Raw genomic sequence first — 18,252 nt, 5'->3', positions numbered from 1 at the left:
TGGTTATTTGATGTAATGCCTAGTCATCAAGGAAGTTATTGTTTAGCACTTTATGTATTTCAGTTGGGAAGACTAGTTGCGAACAGGGAGGGTTTTTTCGGACACTAACATCTGTCGTGTTGCTGAGGTCCAGCCTTGTGTCTCTTCAAACCTGTGACAATTTGACTTCATTTGACCAATTTGTTAATATCTTATAGCCTATAGAGATAGTTATATACACTGCTCAAGAAAATAAAGGGAACACTTAAACAACCCATCCTAGATCTTGATTAATGAATATTCCAGTTGAAAATCTTTATTCATTACAAAGTGGAATGTGTTGAGAATCAAATAACATAAAAAGGTTCAATGGAAATCAAAATCATTAACTCATGGAGGTCTGGATTCAGAATCAAACTCAAAATCAAAGTGGAAAATCAGATCACAGGCTGATCCAACTTCTGTGGAAATTCCTCAAGACAATTCAAAATGAGGCTCAGTAGTGTGTGTGGCCTCCACGTGCCTGTATACACTCCCTACAATGTCTGGGCATGCTCCTGATGAGACAACGGATGTTCTCCTGAGGGATCTCCTCCCAGACCTGGATCAGGGCATCAATCAACTTCTGGACAGTCTGTGGTGCGACGTGGCATCGGTGGATGGAACGAGACATGATGTCCAGAGGTGCTCTATTGGATTCAGGTCTGGAGAATGGGCAGGCCAGTCCATAACATCAATGCCTTCATCATGCAGGAACTGCTGACACACTCCAGCCACATGAGGTCGGGCATTGTCATGCATCAGAAGGAACCCAGGACCCACTGCACCAGCATATGGTCTTACAATGGGTCTGAGGATCTCATCCCGGTACTTAATGGCAGTCAGGGTACCTCTGGCTAGCACATGGAGGTCTGTGCGGCCATCCAAGGATATGCCTCCCCAAACCATCACTGACCCACCGCCAAACCGGTCATGCTGGAGGATGTTGCAGGCAGTAGAACATTCTCCACGGCGTCTCCAGACTCTGTCACGTCTGTCACATCTGTCACGTCTGTCACATGTGCTCAGTGTGAACCTGCTCTCAGCCGTGTGATTGATTTGGAGTTACATTGTAATTTTTAAGTGTTCCCTTTATGTTTTTAACAGTACTTTATAGAGATATTATGGCCAGTAAAGGCTTCATTGTATAATGTCACCTCAAAGTGTACTGTAAGTAGGTCAGCTGAGAGGACTGTTACAGTCAGATGATAAGAGGAAGAAACTTATTATCAGCTCTGCTTCAAGGACAGCTGAGTGCTGAGAAGCGACATACACACACATCATATTTCTAATGAACACTAGTGAACAATAGGTGGTTTGTCTGAAGACGTGTATCATTTGGTACATACGCGTTAGAAATTAGGGCCAATAGGAGACGGCTGCATAGTGACCCCCCCACTGAATGCCTCTCAAGATGATACTGTATATAAGATTATCATATCCTGGACTCTGGGCTCATTTTGCTGAATTCCTGCGGGAGCTCTGTCATTTTGAGACCAGCGCTGTACTTCTTTACCTGTGACCACAATAAATGTTTTCTGAGACCTGAACAAATTCACCGGTGTTCATTCTTGAGCTGCCAATAAAAGAATTGGGGCTGACAAACCCCTCTACCTTTCTTTGGACCTGAATCCTAAACCATTGACTTTAAAATGTATTCTTGATTCAGTAAACTGCTGCTGTCAGATTTACTGTTGTAAAATGAACACATGATTCTGTGAGCCGTACCAGTGCAGTCAGGAACATGTCAGAGCAGCCACCACAAAGCTTCAGAGGCAGCCTCCTCAGTTCCTCATACCAAACAGGAGCCTTGTTATGAGCTTCCTTCTTCTATCTGTCATCATCACTTCATCAGAAGAGGGTTCCTCTCCCTCTCTCTAATGGTTTGCTGTGTATGAATACAGGACAGATATTTTGAGAGCACAGCTGACAATTTCATCTGTGTCAGTGATTAACACATGGGGAAACAGACTTATAATAAGAACTTTATTCAGTATCATATCGTACAGTGTTTATGTACACAACAACACAATCATTATACATTCTCTTAAATAAATAACCTCTGCACAACCACAAGTCTTTATTGACAATATACAGTTCATTACTGGCACCTGTAGGAGTGCAAAAGTGCAGACTTATTAAAAAAAACAATGAGTAAAGATAAAATGATTGAACGATGTAAAACCAAGGGGAATGGGAGACGAGTGAGTATGAGCACTGGTCACGTGATTCAGCATCTCATTCCTCGTGTTCATGTGTCCTCTTTTTAAAATCTGTTTGCTTCCCTTTCTTGCAGAGAGCCTGATCCCTCTTAAATAATACAATTCCCGGAGTTCAGTTTTAAATAACGTTCAACCAGTGTGGGCTGTGAACACTCCCTGAGCAGACAACCTAACAGGAAGCAGCTGAGCACATGTTGTTTTAATGAAGAGGACTAATGAACCACTGTCCAACCATGTGGTCCCTCATGTTTCAGCTCCTGGGTCTGTGCAAAGCTGGCTGCTTCTTTCCTGCAGGTCCACCGTGCATGTGAAAGCAGCATGAACCCTGTGAAGGGGAGGCCTGAGCAGTGACCATGAAAACGACTTTACTAATCAACAGAGATTTTTTACCTCCAGGAGCAGGTTTGGTGGCTTTTATCTGCCAAAAGCAGCAGGATTGGGTTACAGAAAGATCTGTTGTGTAATGTTTCACAGGACACAGATGTTGGTTTGGTGCTTCCAGGCTTCTCTGGAAACAGAGGGAGCAGCAGCCTGCATGCAGATTCAAAAATATACAGGAAAAGAGATGGAGTGTGTGAAAGAGTCGCTGACACTGCCATGTGCCAATCTCAGCTGTTTCCCTTGCATTACCAGCTTCAGTCCAGTCCATTTAAAAACAGTCATTACTCGTCCCTCAAGAATGTCTCCGTCCAGAGAGCTGCAGAGCTCAAGAGTCAAATAAAGGGAAACAGAAGAGACAAAGAATAAACTGTGAGAGGCAGCAGCTGGAGTCAGACACAAATAGTCTCCTACATCTGGAGCATGTGAATCCCCGTCATAACCAACCTCTGACAGGGACCAGATAATGCATACAGCACCAAAATGATCAAACATCAGACATCTTTAAAAACCTCTCAGCAGAAGTAGATAGTTTACTTCAGGACTCTTCCAGCTGTGACTCAACATTCAGGCTTCTCCTCTCTTTATATGTGTGTTCAATTCTGTTTGTTACTGAAGTATGTGGTGAGGGACAAACAGCTGTGCACAGCTGGAGGCTCAGGCCTCCCCCTCCTCTTACGTTGACCTGATGTCAGCGCTGGGCCGTCCCCCCCGCTCTGAACACTGGCAGTCTGTGGCTGCGTGTTCCCTTCGCTCGCCCTCCATACAGAGCTGTGATTCTGCAGTCAGAAGCTGCAGCACAACAGCTACCTTCTTTTCCTCATGCTGGTCTCCAAGCGGCCCAGCTCCTCGTAGGACTGGAAGAAGACTTCCAGCTCGTGGTTGCCCCAGCCCCTCCAGACACACAGGCACCACTCCATGTTTTCCTTATGAAAGCCACACACAACTGTGTCCTTTGCTACTAGTGCTGCCTCCTCCAGGATCCTGAGAGAAGGAGAGATAGAGAGAGAGAGAGAGAGAGAGAGAGAGAGAGAGAGAAAAAGTGAGAAAGAGCAAGAGCGATCTGTGAGGATGCAGTGCGGGGGAGGAGCTAAAGTTGGTGGCATCTCTGAGCACTGTAATTAGCTCTTCTTAGAAGTTAGTGCGCAGTTCTAGGAAGCAGCAACTGAGGATTCTGCATGTACCATAACACAGAAGTAACTGTTTGTCCATATGCTGGTAAAGTGAACCAAAGCTCCATATCTGCCCTCAGACGCTCCTCTGAAAATAACAATATTCAAGAATACAATCTCCTTTAAAGCTGACTGTAATTTATGGAGGCTGTGACCCAAAGCATTCTGGGAGGAAGGAGGGCTTTTGGTGACCCAGCACCCATGTATCACACTGAACAACCCTGAATTATCTTCTTCTTATTGTTGTTTCATCTTTCTGAGGTGTGTCATTATCCTGTTTGATGATCTACAGCCGCATGACTGCAGGAACAGGTGAGGCTGTGCTCTGAGGAGGCACAAATGAGCTGCAGGACACATTTTTAAAACCTGGAGAGTATTTTTGGTTCAAATGAGCTGAAGTTACAAAAAGTTGTGGAATAACCACATCACATTGTTTCAAACAGACCACGATGTCTGCAATCTAGAGACCTTCTATTTAAGGAAGAGGGTGCTTTATTCTCCAGGAACAGTTACATTGCTCTCTGCAGGGACTCAATGAAAACATAAAGACATCTTACTTTGCAGAAAACAGGATATGTTGGCCCCTTGTCACCAATCCTAATGTGATTTGGGTTTAAAATCAATGCATTATTCAAAAAAACCTTGTGCTATTTAACCCTTTGGGCACACCAAAGCTCAGCTGCTGCAGCCTCTTCCTGTTACCACTGTGATTAAGAACAACAACTCCATAGCACCTTTACCCCATCCACTATGATGGCTGACATAGCAGAGGATTTTAAATTAGCAGCGTGTCGTTGGGATGCAGTTGTTTTCCACCGTTGCGTTTGCTTTGGAATTTGCATATGTTTTTGAATTTCCATTGTCAGAGTATTTGCAGCAGGTTTCTCTTTAACAGGATCATTCAGGCCATTGCACATCCTCTGCCCTTGTGAGCAACCGTACACAAAAAACACCCAGACGGCTCAGTTAAAAAGTCAAAAGTAATACACACTCTGAGTCAAACAAAGTTTTAAAAAAGGACTTTGAGTTTGAGCTACCACCTATGAGCTAAGCATACAGGTGCAGCTGATCAGATTGATGTCAGCAACCGCATCACAAAAGTGACAGACTCTATCTAGGAGAGAGAATCATTACAGACATGAGGATGGAACTACACCAATGGACTTAAACTTATGGACTCAAAGCTAGGGTTGGTAGCCACGGAAAACTAGTGTGAATTTGAATGTAGCATTTCCTCAAGACTGCGTCTAACCCCTCCCCCCTCCCCTTGGAGCTCCTCCAAAGTGACGCCCCCGCTCACATGAACGAGCGCGGCTGATTCACGACCATATGATGGTGACTGATTCAAACCGGTCCTCAGCACATGGTTTGTCTTTTGAACTACGTCAACTCATGTCTCACTCAGCGGTAAGAAAACACCAAAACATTCTCATAGTGAAAGTTAAAAACACAAACAAACATGAAATGTACGCTCTGCAGGAGGCGGGCAGAACGACAGGACAGGATTTGATTGGTTTCATGATTTGGCTCCTGATGGCAGGGATTGGTTGGTGTTTTCCCAGGTTTACTCCGGCTGTAGATAGCAGCTTATTAAAGATCATTTTAACCAGTATAACAAAAAGTGGATCTAAATCTGACTACCAACCACAGCTTTAAAAACTGTGTTGAAATACAAAACAATGGAATTTTAAACTTGATTAAAAATGCAATTAATTAAGGGTAACTACTGAAATTCAGAGGTTAATTTAACATTTGAAAAATCTATAATTTGATAGCCCTAATAAACATCTCTGCCAGACACTGGAGTTGGAGTAGGTGCAGGAACATTACTGGTTTTGCTTATAGAGACTTGCAGAGATTTGAACTAAAATGTCCATCTCCAGCTCCTTTAGTTAACGATCTAACGCAGTCAATCAATCGTGTCCCATCTGCTGGTTAGAAGTTAAAAGTCTACTGCAATAATGCTACACTTTCTGTACCTTTCTGTCATTCTGAGTAAAATATATCAAAACACTTCCAACGGTTGAGAAATGTCAGATTCCCAGCACTCACTCAGGGTCATGAGTGATAGGGAAACATTGTCCACCCAGTGAAGCAGGCGAAGCAGGTGAAGCAGGCAGCTACAGAAAGCAGTAGCTACAGAGCCCTACAGGCCTGACCTGAGCCGTGACCTCCCCATGTGCTGCCTATGTTACAGGTGCTCCATGTAATAGCTGCTTATTAAGGACCCTGCTTTGGGTGGCCCTTTTATTGCCTGCTGCTAACAGGCCAGGCCCCTGAGCAGAGGTTCACACAGAAGCTTTTTCTGCAAAAGACCAGCTGCTGGTTCCTTTCAAGAAATAATTATGGACTCAGCGAAGCACCATAAGAACATGATGAAGGATCCTGCTAAGCTTTAGTGAGGCTGCATTGCTGCATTAATGTCCACTTCTTTTCTGCTTCTCTGCTCCAGTTCTAAAAGGTTTCAAGCACAGCTGAAAAAAGCTCCATGCATGAGATGAGGAAGAAACCACACTAAAACCATTCAGTGGTAGAAAAACCAACAAGCTGCATCATTTAATTACTAACATTAGACAAGGCCACGTCAAAGCTTCAAAATGCAGATGACAAAAAAAGAATTCTTAATCTATCTGGTCATATTAGAATCACTTAAGTTTAAACCATGGCTGGATTTACTGTACAACCTATAATGGTCTGGACGGAGGAGAGGAAGAGGAAGGAGGAGGAGGAACATACTTCATCAATTCATTAGAGGAGTCTCACTTAGAAAACGAACACATGAACAAACAGGATCCTTTAGACATGCACTGATGGGGAGATGTCAGAGTGAGGGGAATGCACATGAACAAGTGTAGTAAAGGGTTTGGTGCCTTGCTCAGGGGCGCCTTGGTATTACTCAGGAAGTGAACTGGCACCTCTCCAGCTACCAGCTCAGGTTACAGACATAGTCCGTTGAGGGCCAAGTCCCCAGGGATTGAGCTACTGCTGCCCCCAAATCTGAATGATCTGCACTGTGCAAAGCGGAGGAGATTGACTTTTTGGGTGGAGTACAATGTGAGACTTTTTTTTATCAATAAAATATGAAAATATTGAATGTCATAAATAAAAGCGCTTTAAAAAATAGGTGTTCAGCTCACCCTAAAGACTGGCATCCAGGAGGACTAAGGACGGCAACAACACGCCCCTTCAGCTGACCAGCGTGTGTCTGCATCTCAATGACCATGACATCTCCTCCACGCCTGCAAAACAACACACACACGCACGCACACGCACACACACACACACACACACACACACACACACACACAGAGTGAGCATGTAATAACAATGGTTTTCTCTTTTCATTGATTGTGAGTGAGGTGTGTTCTGATGCTGGTTTGACAGCTCAAATGTGGTTTCAATGTAACTGGTTCTGTTTTGGAAATCAGACTGTATGACTCAGGTTAACATTTTTAATCAATCAACCTTAGCTAGTTACAGCGGCGAGGAAAAACTTCCTTTAACATTTACATTTTCTGACCCATTACCTTGGAACTAGCTCAGGCTTGGACCAGCTCTTAGTTATGCTGCTATAGGCCTAATCCACAGGGGGAAAGTGACACACTGGGATCCTGTCTTTCCCTTTCTTCTCTGTCTTCCTGTCCCATTAAAGTTACTAACCATAGATCTTTCTGGTAGTCCCTGAGCTCCCTTGTCTCGTAGGTTCCTCTGGATAGCTGCTGTATGTTCGATATGTTGGGTAAAATTCTTTCTTCTGTTGTTGATCAGTCTATGTCATATTTGTGATCCCTCACTGACTCTTTCCCCCAGCTTGTGTCTGTGCATGGAGCATTGTGTACCTTGGGATCCACAGAGTACCGTTCACTGACAGCACAGTGAACGCCTGAAGGTTTGGTGGTGTGGGGGTCAAGGTTTCTACAGAGTCCCACACAGGACAGGTGGATGCCTGCTGGTCCTGGTCCTGGTCCTGGTCCCTGCTTGGCTCCTCCTGGTCTGTAAGCGGTTGCAAAACACTGCTGGCGACCCAACCCAGGCCTGCTGAGCTCGTACTGTCCGACCTCGGCAGCTCCGTGGAGCAGCTGGATGAAATGGAACAGTAGTCTGTGAGCGAGTCCTGATGCTGGATGATCTGAGTGCCCGCCTCCTCGCTGTAGATCAGAGTAACCTCTCCGTTAGTCCAGTCCTGCTGCTCCTTTTGCTCTGTGGTCTCCAGGTCAGGGGTTGACACCGCTGTTGGACGCGTCACACTGAAGATGTCCCGAAGAGGATGGCTGTCTCCACAACTGGAACAAAAATAAATCCATCCCCGCCTTAGAAGTTATATCTAGTCTTTGAAAGAGCTGTATCAGGGTGATTGTGGGTAAATAGACAAACAGAAGGTTGACGAAGCTCACTACTTTCAGGATTAGAGTTGTTCAAACATATGATTAGTGCAATACCACGGCTTTATACTTTTGTCATAGACTGATGTGTGGGCATTCTGAGACATTCATTATGAGTCCAGATCCACTCACCAGTACTTGGCACAAAGCTGGTAGGATGCGGCGTGGTACAGCAGCAGGGTGTTGGTGTGGTCATCCAGAGTCCAGACCGCCTCCTCCCCCCACAGGCTGAAGCTGGTGGTCATGGATACAATGGAGGACAAGGGGCCGTAGGTCTCCACTCTTTGAACTGCCTGAAGACTCTGACAGTCAATGACCAGCACACCCGGACCGTTGGAGAACCATATCTGATGAGCCCAGGACGGAGAAAAAGCAGGGAAAATGTTGAGGGCTAACTCTAATAGTTTCAACCTGAGAGCGTAGAAGTCCAACATTGTTTGAAATGCTCCTTGAGATTGCTTCAGACGGGGGATGAGAGACGCTCTCACCACCTGGAAGACTTTCAGTGAAGACGTGGCTCTGGGACCACTTCAGTTCTTGTTTTTGAAACAAGTTCTGCTTTTGGTTTAAAGAAGGATCTTAGTTCAACAAAAAGGAGGGATATTTTCTAAAATGTTGTCTGAATAATAAGCTGGAAACATTACAGCCTGTTAAAAGGCAGCAGACTGCAGCAGCCTAATGGAACAGCTCCAAACATCTTTGCCCCTTTAGGACATTTTGACCCTGACAATCAAAAGGATCTGGGTTTATAAACTATCTTTAATGAAATGTTAACCATGCATCAACACTTTATTTTTCTTTGGGAGCCCTCTTAGCAAGTTATCAAACACAGGTGTGTACCAAAGTCATTTCTGACTGATTGTATGCTCACCTGGGAGCCGCTGCCCACCAGAGCCATGCTCCTGACCGGGTAGAGTCTCTGCCGGGGATCTGAGTCATTCAGACCAAACACAGTCTTGTTGAGGGTGTGTGAACACAGGTACGTCTCCCCATCCAGAGGAAGGTCCTCCACTAAGCTGTACACAGCCACAAGACCATCCGACATCCCCGCAAACACTTGGGCCAGGCTCTGCATGGGTGGAGAAGAGAGAGAATAATCCCTTTATTTACCCTGGAGTCCATTTTTGGCTGCTACTTAGCTTGTACCAGTTCATGACTGGTGTGTACTAGAGTCCTGATCAGCTCTGGGATGAACAGTGCTACTGTTTGTACTTTTGCAACATTATTGAATACAATCAGAGCCCAGTGTGGCTGGACACTATTCATGCATCACATGAGAAGCTACCGGCGTCAGGTGGGCTGAGGCTGCATGTTAATGCTCTGGGTTTTATTTGTATATAAAATAGGTTTCACCAACAGCCTCATAAAAAACACAACATTACATCAATCCTGATCAGCTCTCACAGCTTCAGCAGCTTCATTCTCCATGCAGCTCCTTTTCAGTCATCATCCATCATCTCTGTTGTGGAACATCAGATTTCTACACACACTCTGAGACTGTTAAAGTGTGTGTGCTCCTTATTATCAGTTTCATAATCCCAACACAGCGAGGCATCTTCCCTGTACAGCTGCTGTGAATGAGAAGTCAGAGAGGCCTAAAGAATGCTGCTCTGTTTCCATCTCTATCCTCTATCACAGTCAGCTGACTATCATTTCAGTCTCTCTGATGTTTAGGACCCACAATGCAGCTGCTCCAAAACCAGAACAGTGCTAGGAAAACACAAGTTCAGAGATTTGAAAAGGAAGTTTGTCCTTGCCACTGTAACTTGCTAAATGCTGCAAAGTGCTCTGCTCATGGTGGATTAAGATGATATGCTTATCCTGTCTTGATGTTGGATCTTTGTTAATAATACAATAATATAACAGAGTACGGTCTAGACCTGCTCTGTTAGAAAAGCGTCTTGAATTATCATTGGATGTGATTTGGCACCAGGAGGCAAAACCAACAAGAAATCCAACTGCAGAGTGTCAATTCATGATGAAGTGAGTGTGTGCAGGAGCAGCATTGTGGGTGGATTAGGTCTGACCATTGATTACACCCCCTCTCTGTTTGAAGAGATTGTACCCTGCTAGCACCTGGATCTCACCAACCTCCCCTACAGCGCTGCAGCTCTAATGTGAGGAGTTGTACCAGGGCAGCAGGTCTGAGGTCAGGGGGCAGCAGCACTACAGGCCATAAAACGACTTTTCCCACAGTGTTATTGTTTGGAGCTTGTCTCTCACAGAAGTATTACAACCAGTTAGATGTTAGAGGGCTATTACAACAGGCAGGTAAGCTATTAGCACTCACTATTAAAACCACGAACAGCCTGCCTGTTTGAGTCCTGGGGCCTTCTCTTTATGAAGACTAGGGTCAAAGAATCAAACACAGACCAGAGACTGTGAGTTCACTTGTTTGAAGTCTTGTTGGCTGACATGCTGTATAAAAGGACTTTATTTGTGCAAATTAACACTGAGACTAAGAAGACAGGTGCTGGTCTGATAACAGACGGGGAACAGACTCTGACCAAGTTTCTCGACCTCAAAGGAAAACAATTTTTGACATTACTGCACTCTGTACCATCCTTAAGGAAGGGAAGTGAATGGGTTTTTAAGAAGTAAAGGAAACATTTGGACTAGAGAAGCAGGATTTTTTAAGATTACATTACAAAAAAATGTTAAAATTGACCCTAAAACCGAGTTAATGGCATAATTAAATTTATAATAGAGGCTTAACACCAGGGTAAATCTCAAGTCATCTCAGCCTTTTATTAAGCTTTGGAGGTAAACAGGGTCAACTCAACACTTTACATAAAGCACAAATGGAATCAGAGTTGGATATTGTAATCTCAGAGGATGATTGGTATAGAATGTGTATGACACAATGCACCACCACTAGCTCACAGGTATGGAGAGAGTTTGGCTGGAAAAACGTCACTAGGTTTTTTATAACCCCCCAGATGAAGCGTAGGCAGCTACAAACACCCCAAGAGGCCAACCACACACACGTTTTCTGGAACTGCTCTAAGATAAAACCCTTCTGGGATGTTGTAAATAGGACTATAAAGGACATTACAGGTTATGAGATTCCAACAGTTGTGTCGTCATGTACTTGGGAAACATTGAAGAGACTGTTCAAGGAAAAGACAGGTATCTGATTCAAATTGTACTCATAGCCAGTAAAAAAAGCTATCACCAGAAACTGGTACAAAGTGGAACCCCCGAGGAAAGAGCACTGGTTTGCAATCATTCAGGATATCTATAACATGGAAAAGCTGACATACCAACTAAAGCTCAGAGGACATGCCCACGACAAGAACTGGAGGAAATGGACCACATACACAGAAAGTGAGAACAACAAGTAACTGAACTGTCTTGAAGTTACTAAGAGGGAGGACACACATACTAAAAATGCCCCTGAAAATGTTCATGTATGTGCATGCACTGTTCTATAACTGTTTTCTAAAATGAAAATAAATAAAAATGAAGTACAAGAAAGAAGAGAAAAAGAGGGTGTAGACTTTATACAGGCAACAAGTGCAAAGGAGAGAAGTGAGCCGCAACAGCAACATATAACACAACCAATATAATCAGACCTCTGAAGAACATCAAAACCACTATAAAGGAACAAAAAGTGAAACAGTTAATTTCTTCAGCTGTAGTGTTAAGATGTGAGAAACTTCCCAGTGATGGTTTGAAAGTGGGAAAGATGACAGAAGAGGTTCTTGAGTTCATTGTTCTGGATGAGAAACGGCTGCAGCTTGTAAAAGAAGCTGGATGTTTTACCAACACGTAAATATACTTCTGACACCACTCGGCCTGAACTCTGTTGTTGACCGGGTGTCACTCTTAAGTCATACAGTACACAGTGTAATGAGCAGGATAATGTATGGTGAGTGGGTGTTAATGTGAAGTTGGTCCTGACAGGGTGAGTAGGTGTTGCATGTATAGTTACTGATGGAGGCTCTTTGATGATGTGCAATCATTGTGAAAGTCAAAAGTTGTACTCAGCAGAAGCAGCAATGATATTTGAAGTTGTAAATAATGACTTGTGCAGTAAATAAAGACAGCACGTATCCAAGCAGCTGCTGAGCTCCGAGTAACTGGGAGGACCGTCGACACAGAGTATCTCTCTGTTGGCAAACTCACCTGCTCTCTGGCTGGAACCGGGAACAGGCAGGTGATGATGGCTGGACAGGAGAGCTGTCTCTGGGGTTGACTGAGAGGACACATGTCCTTCAGGCTGTAGATGAAGACATCCTGCTCCTATCACACAGACACATGTAAACTGAGTCAGTATGAACACCTGGTGTAAAAGTCCAGAGCACACAACATGTCAGGGAGTGATCCTGTTTTTAGCTTCTCTCAGGGTCACAGATCTGTCCTCAATCTGAAGTTTTTGTGTCATGAATGGAACTGTAGTCCGAAGGTGGAGAGCTTAGCTTAGCTTAGCATAAAGACAACAGATAGAGGGAAGCAGTAGAACTGTCTTTGTTCACAGTGAAATATATCCCCACCAACTTATTAACCTGCTGCAAATCACAAACTCTACAGACTTCAATGTGCCAGTTGGGAAATGTTCAGCTCATTTTTCTTGCTGAGATGCATAAATAAAAATATTCACAATCTATCAGTGCACCAAGCAAAAGTCAAGTCAACTCGTACATCATAGACCTGATAAGCTGATCTGTGTGCTGCTAGCAGAAGAACAAGTATGTGAGTGTATTTGGTTGGAGTTTGTTAAAATGATTGAAATGACGTGGTGGAGCTGACCTCGTCTGCTGAGGTTGAGAGAGTCTAATATCTGTTCTCACCTTTCTTTTTTTTTTTGTTTCAATATGTTTATTAATGAAAAACAGGATCTCCACAAAGCATCCACATCGACATTCGATTTTCATGTAACAGTGTAAATCAAAGGCCTGGTCTTACAGACATTACATCATCACTAATTCAGATTATTCATTCCTTATTATCAGGCAAAGCTGTCTTCCTCATAGAGTAGACAGTAGAACTATAACTATAACTATCCCACCCTCCCCCTCCCTCAACCCTCCCAAGGAGTGCTACCTGACAGTGTACACAAAGTTGATAATTTCAGTTCTGCAAAAAGGAGATCAGTGGGCGCCAAATCTAATTCTCTCCAAGTGAAATGTGTCTGTAATCTCCGTTAACCATAATTTGAGAGTAGGTGCGTCTTTCTTCTTCCAAAATAGGAGGATCAGTTTCTTAGCAGTAAGCAACCCATAAGATAAAAGACAGGGTTCAGAGACTTGGAGGTTCCTGAGCCTCTCCAACACCCCGAAGATGATCAATATGGGATCAGGTTTAATCTCAACCCCTAGAACTTGTGAAAGAAAATTAAAGATTCCAATCCAGAAGTTCTGCAAGCTGGGACACAGGACATAACTGTGTGTTAAATTTGATTCTGTTGAATTGCATTTATCCCAGTGTGGTGACATTTCTGGGAATATTCTGTGCAATTTAGACTTTGAACAGTGCAGTCTGTGCAAAATTTTAAATTGTATCAAACAATGTCACGCATTAATGGAACACTCGTGTTCTCAGGTTTCTAAACTAACGGGTCAAGCTGAGCGGGATCCCGTGGGTAATACACTATTCTGACTTTTTCACAGCTCATTAAACAGTTCATCAGTATCATACTGACAGACTGTCAGAAATTCATTTTCTTCTTCTCTTCAACTGTTTGAATTCTGTTGTTCTTGGAGGCTGAAATGAAGATTGTTGATTTTCAAGGTTTGGCAAACGCTCCTGTGTGGTGATTATTCTGGCTGTCTGGTGTGTGTTTGTGTGTGTGTGTGTGTGTGTGTGTGTGTGTGTGTGTGTGTGCGTGCTTGTGTTCGTGCATGCTTGTGTGTGCATGCGTGTGTGTGCATGTGTGCATATGTGTGTGTGTGTGTGTGTTCGTGCATGCCTGTGTGTATGAATGTGTGTGTGCATGCGTGTGTGTGCATGTGTGCGTGTGTGTGTGTGTGCATGTGTGTGTGCGTGCGTTCGTGCATGCCTGTGTGTGTATGTGTGTGTGTGTGTGTGTGCATGCGTGTGTGCGTGTGTGCATGCGTGTGTGTATATGTGTGTGTGTGTGCATGCGTGTGTGCGTGTGCATGTGTGTATATGTGTGTTTGTGCGTTCGTGCATTTCTGTGTGTGTGTGTGTGCATGCGTGTTTGTGCATGTGTGCATGTGTGTGTGCGTGCGTTCGTGCATGCCTGTGTGTGTGTGTGTGTGTGCATGCGTGTGTGTGCATATGTGTGTGTGTGCGCATGTGTGTGTGTGTGTGTGTGTGCATGTGTGTGTGTGTGTGTGCGTGTTCGTGCATGCCTATATGTGTGTGTATGTGTGTGTGCATGTGTGCATGTGTCTGTGTGTGCATGTGTGCATGTGTGTGTGTGTACATGTGTGTGTGCGTGTGTGTGTGTGTGTGTTCAGGTGGTGTTGCGTGGGTGGTGTGTACCTCAGTGGCCATCCACAGAGTGTTCCCCATCTTCATCTGACAGCTGATCTTGCTGCCTTGACACGACATCCTCTTCACCTCCACCTGGCCCTTTTCAATGTTCACCACACTGTAGTTCCTGCACCACACACACACACATATACACACACACACACACACACACACACACACACACACACACACACACTCGCTTGACTCCAGCTGCTTTGATAAAATCCAATCATAAATGGCTGCACAGTCAAATCTCATCTCATTATTTTCTCGGCTGTGTTGAGATTGAAAGCTCAAAGGAAGTGCCTTGGACAAATCAATGAGGGGATGTGTTTTAATTTCCTTCAGTAAACAATAACAAAACAAAGAGGAGAGATTAAAGTCAGTGAGCAGCTTCAAATGTTACAGGTGAAAACCACCGACCAACCCAGAGACCTGGGAGAAGTCATGGGCTCAGACCTGAGTTTTAAAAACCACATCAAGATGGTGAAGGATTTACAGTGGTGGCCAAAATGATTAGAACACTTGGCATATCAAAAGGTTTCAGTAGTTTTTGTTAAATTGGCAATTAAGATACCCATAAAACAAATGAAATATCTAAAAGTCATGCTCTATTAACCATACAACAGATCCAACATAAGGAGATTTAGGTTATTTTCCTTACAAAAAACAAGCTAGGCCTATTTCACTGTCACTGTCACACAATCATGTTCCCTCACAGAAGAAGCCAAATTTCTTTGAAAGGGATGTAAGAGTCTTAGGACACAGCTGTGTGATTCTTTTTAAAGTCCAAGGCCTATCCTGCTCATTTGGGTTAGCGATTACTTGGGCTCTCTTTCTACCTCTGTAAAAAAATCTCTCAGAAATCTCAGTGTTACCTTTGATCATGGATTGCTTTTCGGACAACACATTAAATCAATAACCCGGTCATGCTTCTTCCACCTAAGAAACATCGCTAAAATTAAATCCCTGGTGTCACACAGAGTTAGAAATGCTGGTTCATGCTTTCCTCACGGCTCGACTATTGCAATTCTCTTTTCACCAGCCTCAATAAATCCTCTCTTCACCGACTACAATTAATCCAAAACGCTGCTGCAAGACTGTTAACCAGGTCCAGTAAAGCATCCCACATCACCCCATCCTATTCTCTTTACACTGACTACCAATCAAATTCAGAGTACAGTGTAAGACCCTCATGTTAACATATAAAGCAATCCATCATCAAGCACCCGCATATATCTCCGACCTGCTTCACCCTTACATCCCCAGTAGACCCCTCAGATCCTCAGACCAGGGTCTGCTTGCTGTGCCTCATGTGAGACTGAAGACTAAAGGTGACCGTGCCTTTGAGCATGTGGCTCTGACTCTGTGGAACAATCTTCTGCCCCAAGTGCGCTGTGCTGTCTCCACTGAGACCTTCATGGCGTCTGACCATCTTATGTAATGTGTTGTTATTTTGTCTGCTTGCATTGTTGTCTTATTTATTGCACATTGTATTTGTCTTGTTGATATTGAAACTCTGTGAAGCACTTTTTGGCTATGCTCTGTGAAAGGTCCTATACTAAATAAAGTTTACTATTACTATTACTACTACTATTAAGTGCTTGGTAACATCAGGGTTTGTCACTGAAGCCACACCATCAATTGGTATAAATTCAAAGCTTCTAGAAGAAGTCTTGAATACATGTTGCTCATTGAACATGGCTAAGGTGAAGAAGAAGCTAACGAGTGAGCAACAGGTTGGAATAAAGGCCCTTTTTTTTAAAGGAAAGCCATTGGCGTGAGTTGCAGAAGGCATGAGATAACATTAGTGTTGAAGTTCTCAGGAAATATGCCAGAGACATGTGCTGCTGTATTTGCTGCAAAAGGTGGACATACCATATATTAAAACTAATAGTGGATAAAAACACTAGGACTCACTTCATCTGATACATGTTGTGCTCAGAGCAACCATCTGCATGTCTCATGAACATTATGAAATTAAATCATGTTTTAGAGGCAAAAAAAGGTCAAGTTATTCAGATCTGTCAGGTGTTCTAATCATTTTGACCACCACTGTATGTCCCAGCAGGACCTGGAAAAAACGGGTCCATGCATTTATCCTCAGCTGACTTGATTACTGTAACTGAGTCTTTACAGGTCTCCCAGAAAATCAGTCAAACACATGCTGCTGATCCAGAACGCTGCTGCTCTAGTCCTCACTAAGACCAAGAAAGGGGATCACATCAGTCCAGTCCAGATGCAATGATTCTTTTTAGGTCTTCTGGGAAGCACTCTGAATCGCCTTGTAGTCAAAGTGTCTTCTATAAATAACCTTGCCTTGCCTTTATACTGTACTTACTATTTCTCAAGTTACATACTAGTCCTGATTACAAACACACCTGTAGGCCTAGTCTACATTGATGCAGATAACTGTGACACGTGGAGAGCTTCAGCATCATGACTGATGTGTGGTTGTTTCTCTCCTGTCCCCCTTCTCTCAGTTCCCATGATTTGGTACTGCGTTGAAAGTTGGGGTTAAAGTAAGAGCAGAATGGACATTGTTTCAGGCCAGGTGAGCGAAGGTAACGGGGTCCTGACACAGGGCAGGAGTTAACGACAGGAAACATGGACAGCCGTCATTAACACCACCTGTACGACGGGATCAAAGCTGCTTTTATTGAACGGAGATCACTGAGCAGTCCTGTTGCCACACAGACAGCACAATGCATCTGTTTCATCAAACACACACACTCCTCTCAGCCAGGTTTTTGACTTTGATTACAGAGCGCTATAAGATTTATACTACGTTCAAAATTTGAACTAAAACAAACTCATTTGTTAAAGGGTAGCCTGGAGCTTTTGTTTAGGCCCTTAAGGATTATGAGTCTCAGAATGCCTCCACTGAAAGTGTCCAACAGGTTTAGGTTGTTCAGAGATGTCTTAGTGTCTGACATTTCCACAGACAGGGACAGAATTAAGATTATTTATTTCAATACCACAAACAGTCATTGATTTGCTGGATGCTTTTTCTGGTCTCTTCTGCTCGTCTATGGTCAAAACATATAAGAAAAGAGAAAGAAGATTTGATGCTTCAGTCAAAGGAGTGTGTAGTAGAGCAAAGAGTTGAACAAACCGCTCGTCCTTGTCTCCGCTCCAGAACACAGCGCTGTATCCCTGCAGCTGGGACAGGAAGAGCTGTGCGTGGCTGTCACAGGACAGAATAAACCGGAGGCACGGAAAGCTGGGCTCCTGCATCTGCCTCAGACACTGTGCTGCCACTGGCCTCTGCACGCACACACACAGAAACACACACACAGAAACACACAGAGGAGAACTTTAATCTGCTGCTTATAGACCATATCGTGCACACCTAGTTCATACCCAATACACATAATTATATTTTAACACAGGACAGTCACTCAGGAGACTGCTGGTCATGTCTCAGGTGAGCTGTAGACACTGTATTCATAATTTAGCCCAACCCCTGTTTTTTCCTGAAACCCAATCCAGTGCAGTGCTCTCTGTTTCTCAGAGGATCATACAGGCGCGGGTCTTTGTGGTTAGCAGCACAGCTACTCAGTCTGTGTCCTACAAGCTGTTAATCTGAACAAACATAGAAACGTGTGTGTTTTTCAACGGCCAAGATCAAGTATGTAA

At 43.8% G+C, this 18,252-nt stretch overlaps 1 protein-coding gene across 2 annotated transcripts in view; it reads right to left on the bottom strand.

Moving 5' to 3' along the window:
- Nucleotides 1-1,990: 1,990 nt before the first annotated feature.
- The window catches only part of lrrk1 (leucine-rich repeat kinase 1), a 102,635-nt gene continuing 86,373 nt past the window's right edge, over nucleotides 1,991-18,252 (bottom strand). For both annotated transcript variants that reach the window (XM_034680522.1, XM_034680521.1), the window contains exons 31-38: nucleotides 17,729-17,880; nucleotides 14,623-14,740; nucleotides 12,301-12,417; nucleotides 9,044-9,241; nucleotides 8,305-8,519; nucleotides 7,630-8,073; nucleotides 6,928-7,029; nucleotides 1,991-3,602 (exon numbers count right to left, since the gene is read on the bottom strand). In XM_034680522.1, the coding sequence (XP_034536413.1) occupies nucleotides 3,425-3,602; nucleotides 6,928-7,029; nucleotides 7,630-8,073; nucleotides 8,305-8,519; nucleotides 9,044-9,241; nucleotides 12,301-12,417; nucleotides 14,623-14,740; nucleotides 17,729-17,880 (1,524 nt within the window). In that variant the 3' untranslated portion in view covers nucleotides 1,991-3,424. The remainder of the gene's footprint in view (nucleotides 3,603-6,927; nucleotides 7,030-7,629; nucleotides 8,074-8,304; nucleotides 8,520-9,043; nucleotides 9,242-12,300; nucleotides 12,418-14,622; nucleotides 14,741-17,728; nucleotides 17,881-18,252) is intronic.

This window comes from Notolabrus celidotus, chromosome 3 (genome assembly GCF_009762535.1).
Source record: "Notolabrus celidotus isolate fNotCel1 chromosome 3, fNotCel1.pri, whole genome shotgun sequence".
NCBI lineage: Eukaryota > Metazoa > Chordata > Actinopteri > Labriformes > Labridae > Notolabrus > Notolabrus celidotus.
Note: the sequence above shows the minus strand (reverse complement) of the source record. Positions and strands in the feature narration are given on the sequence as shown.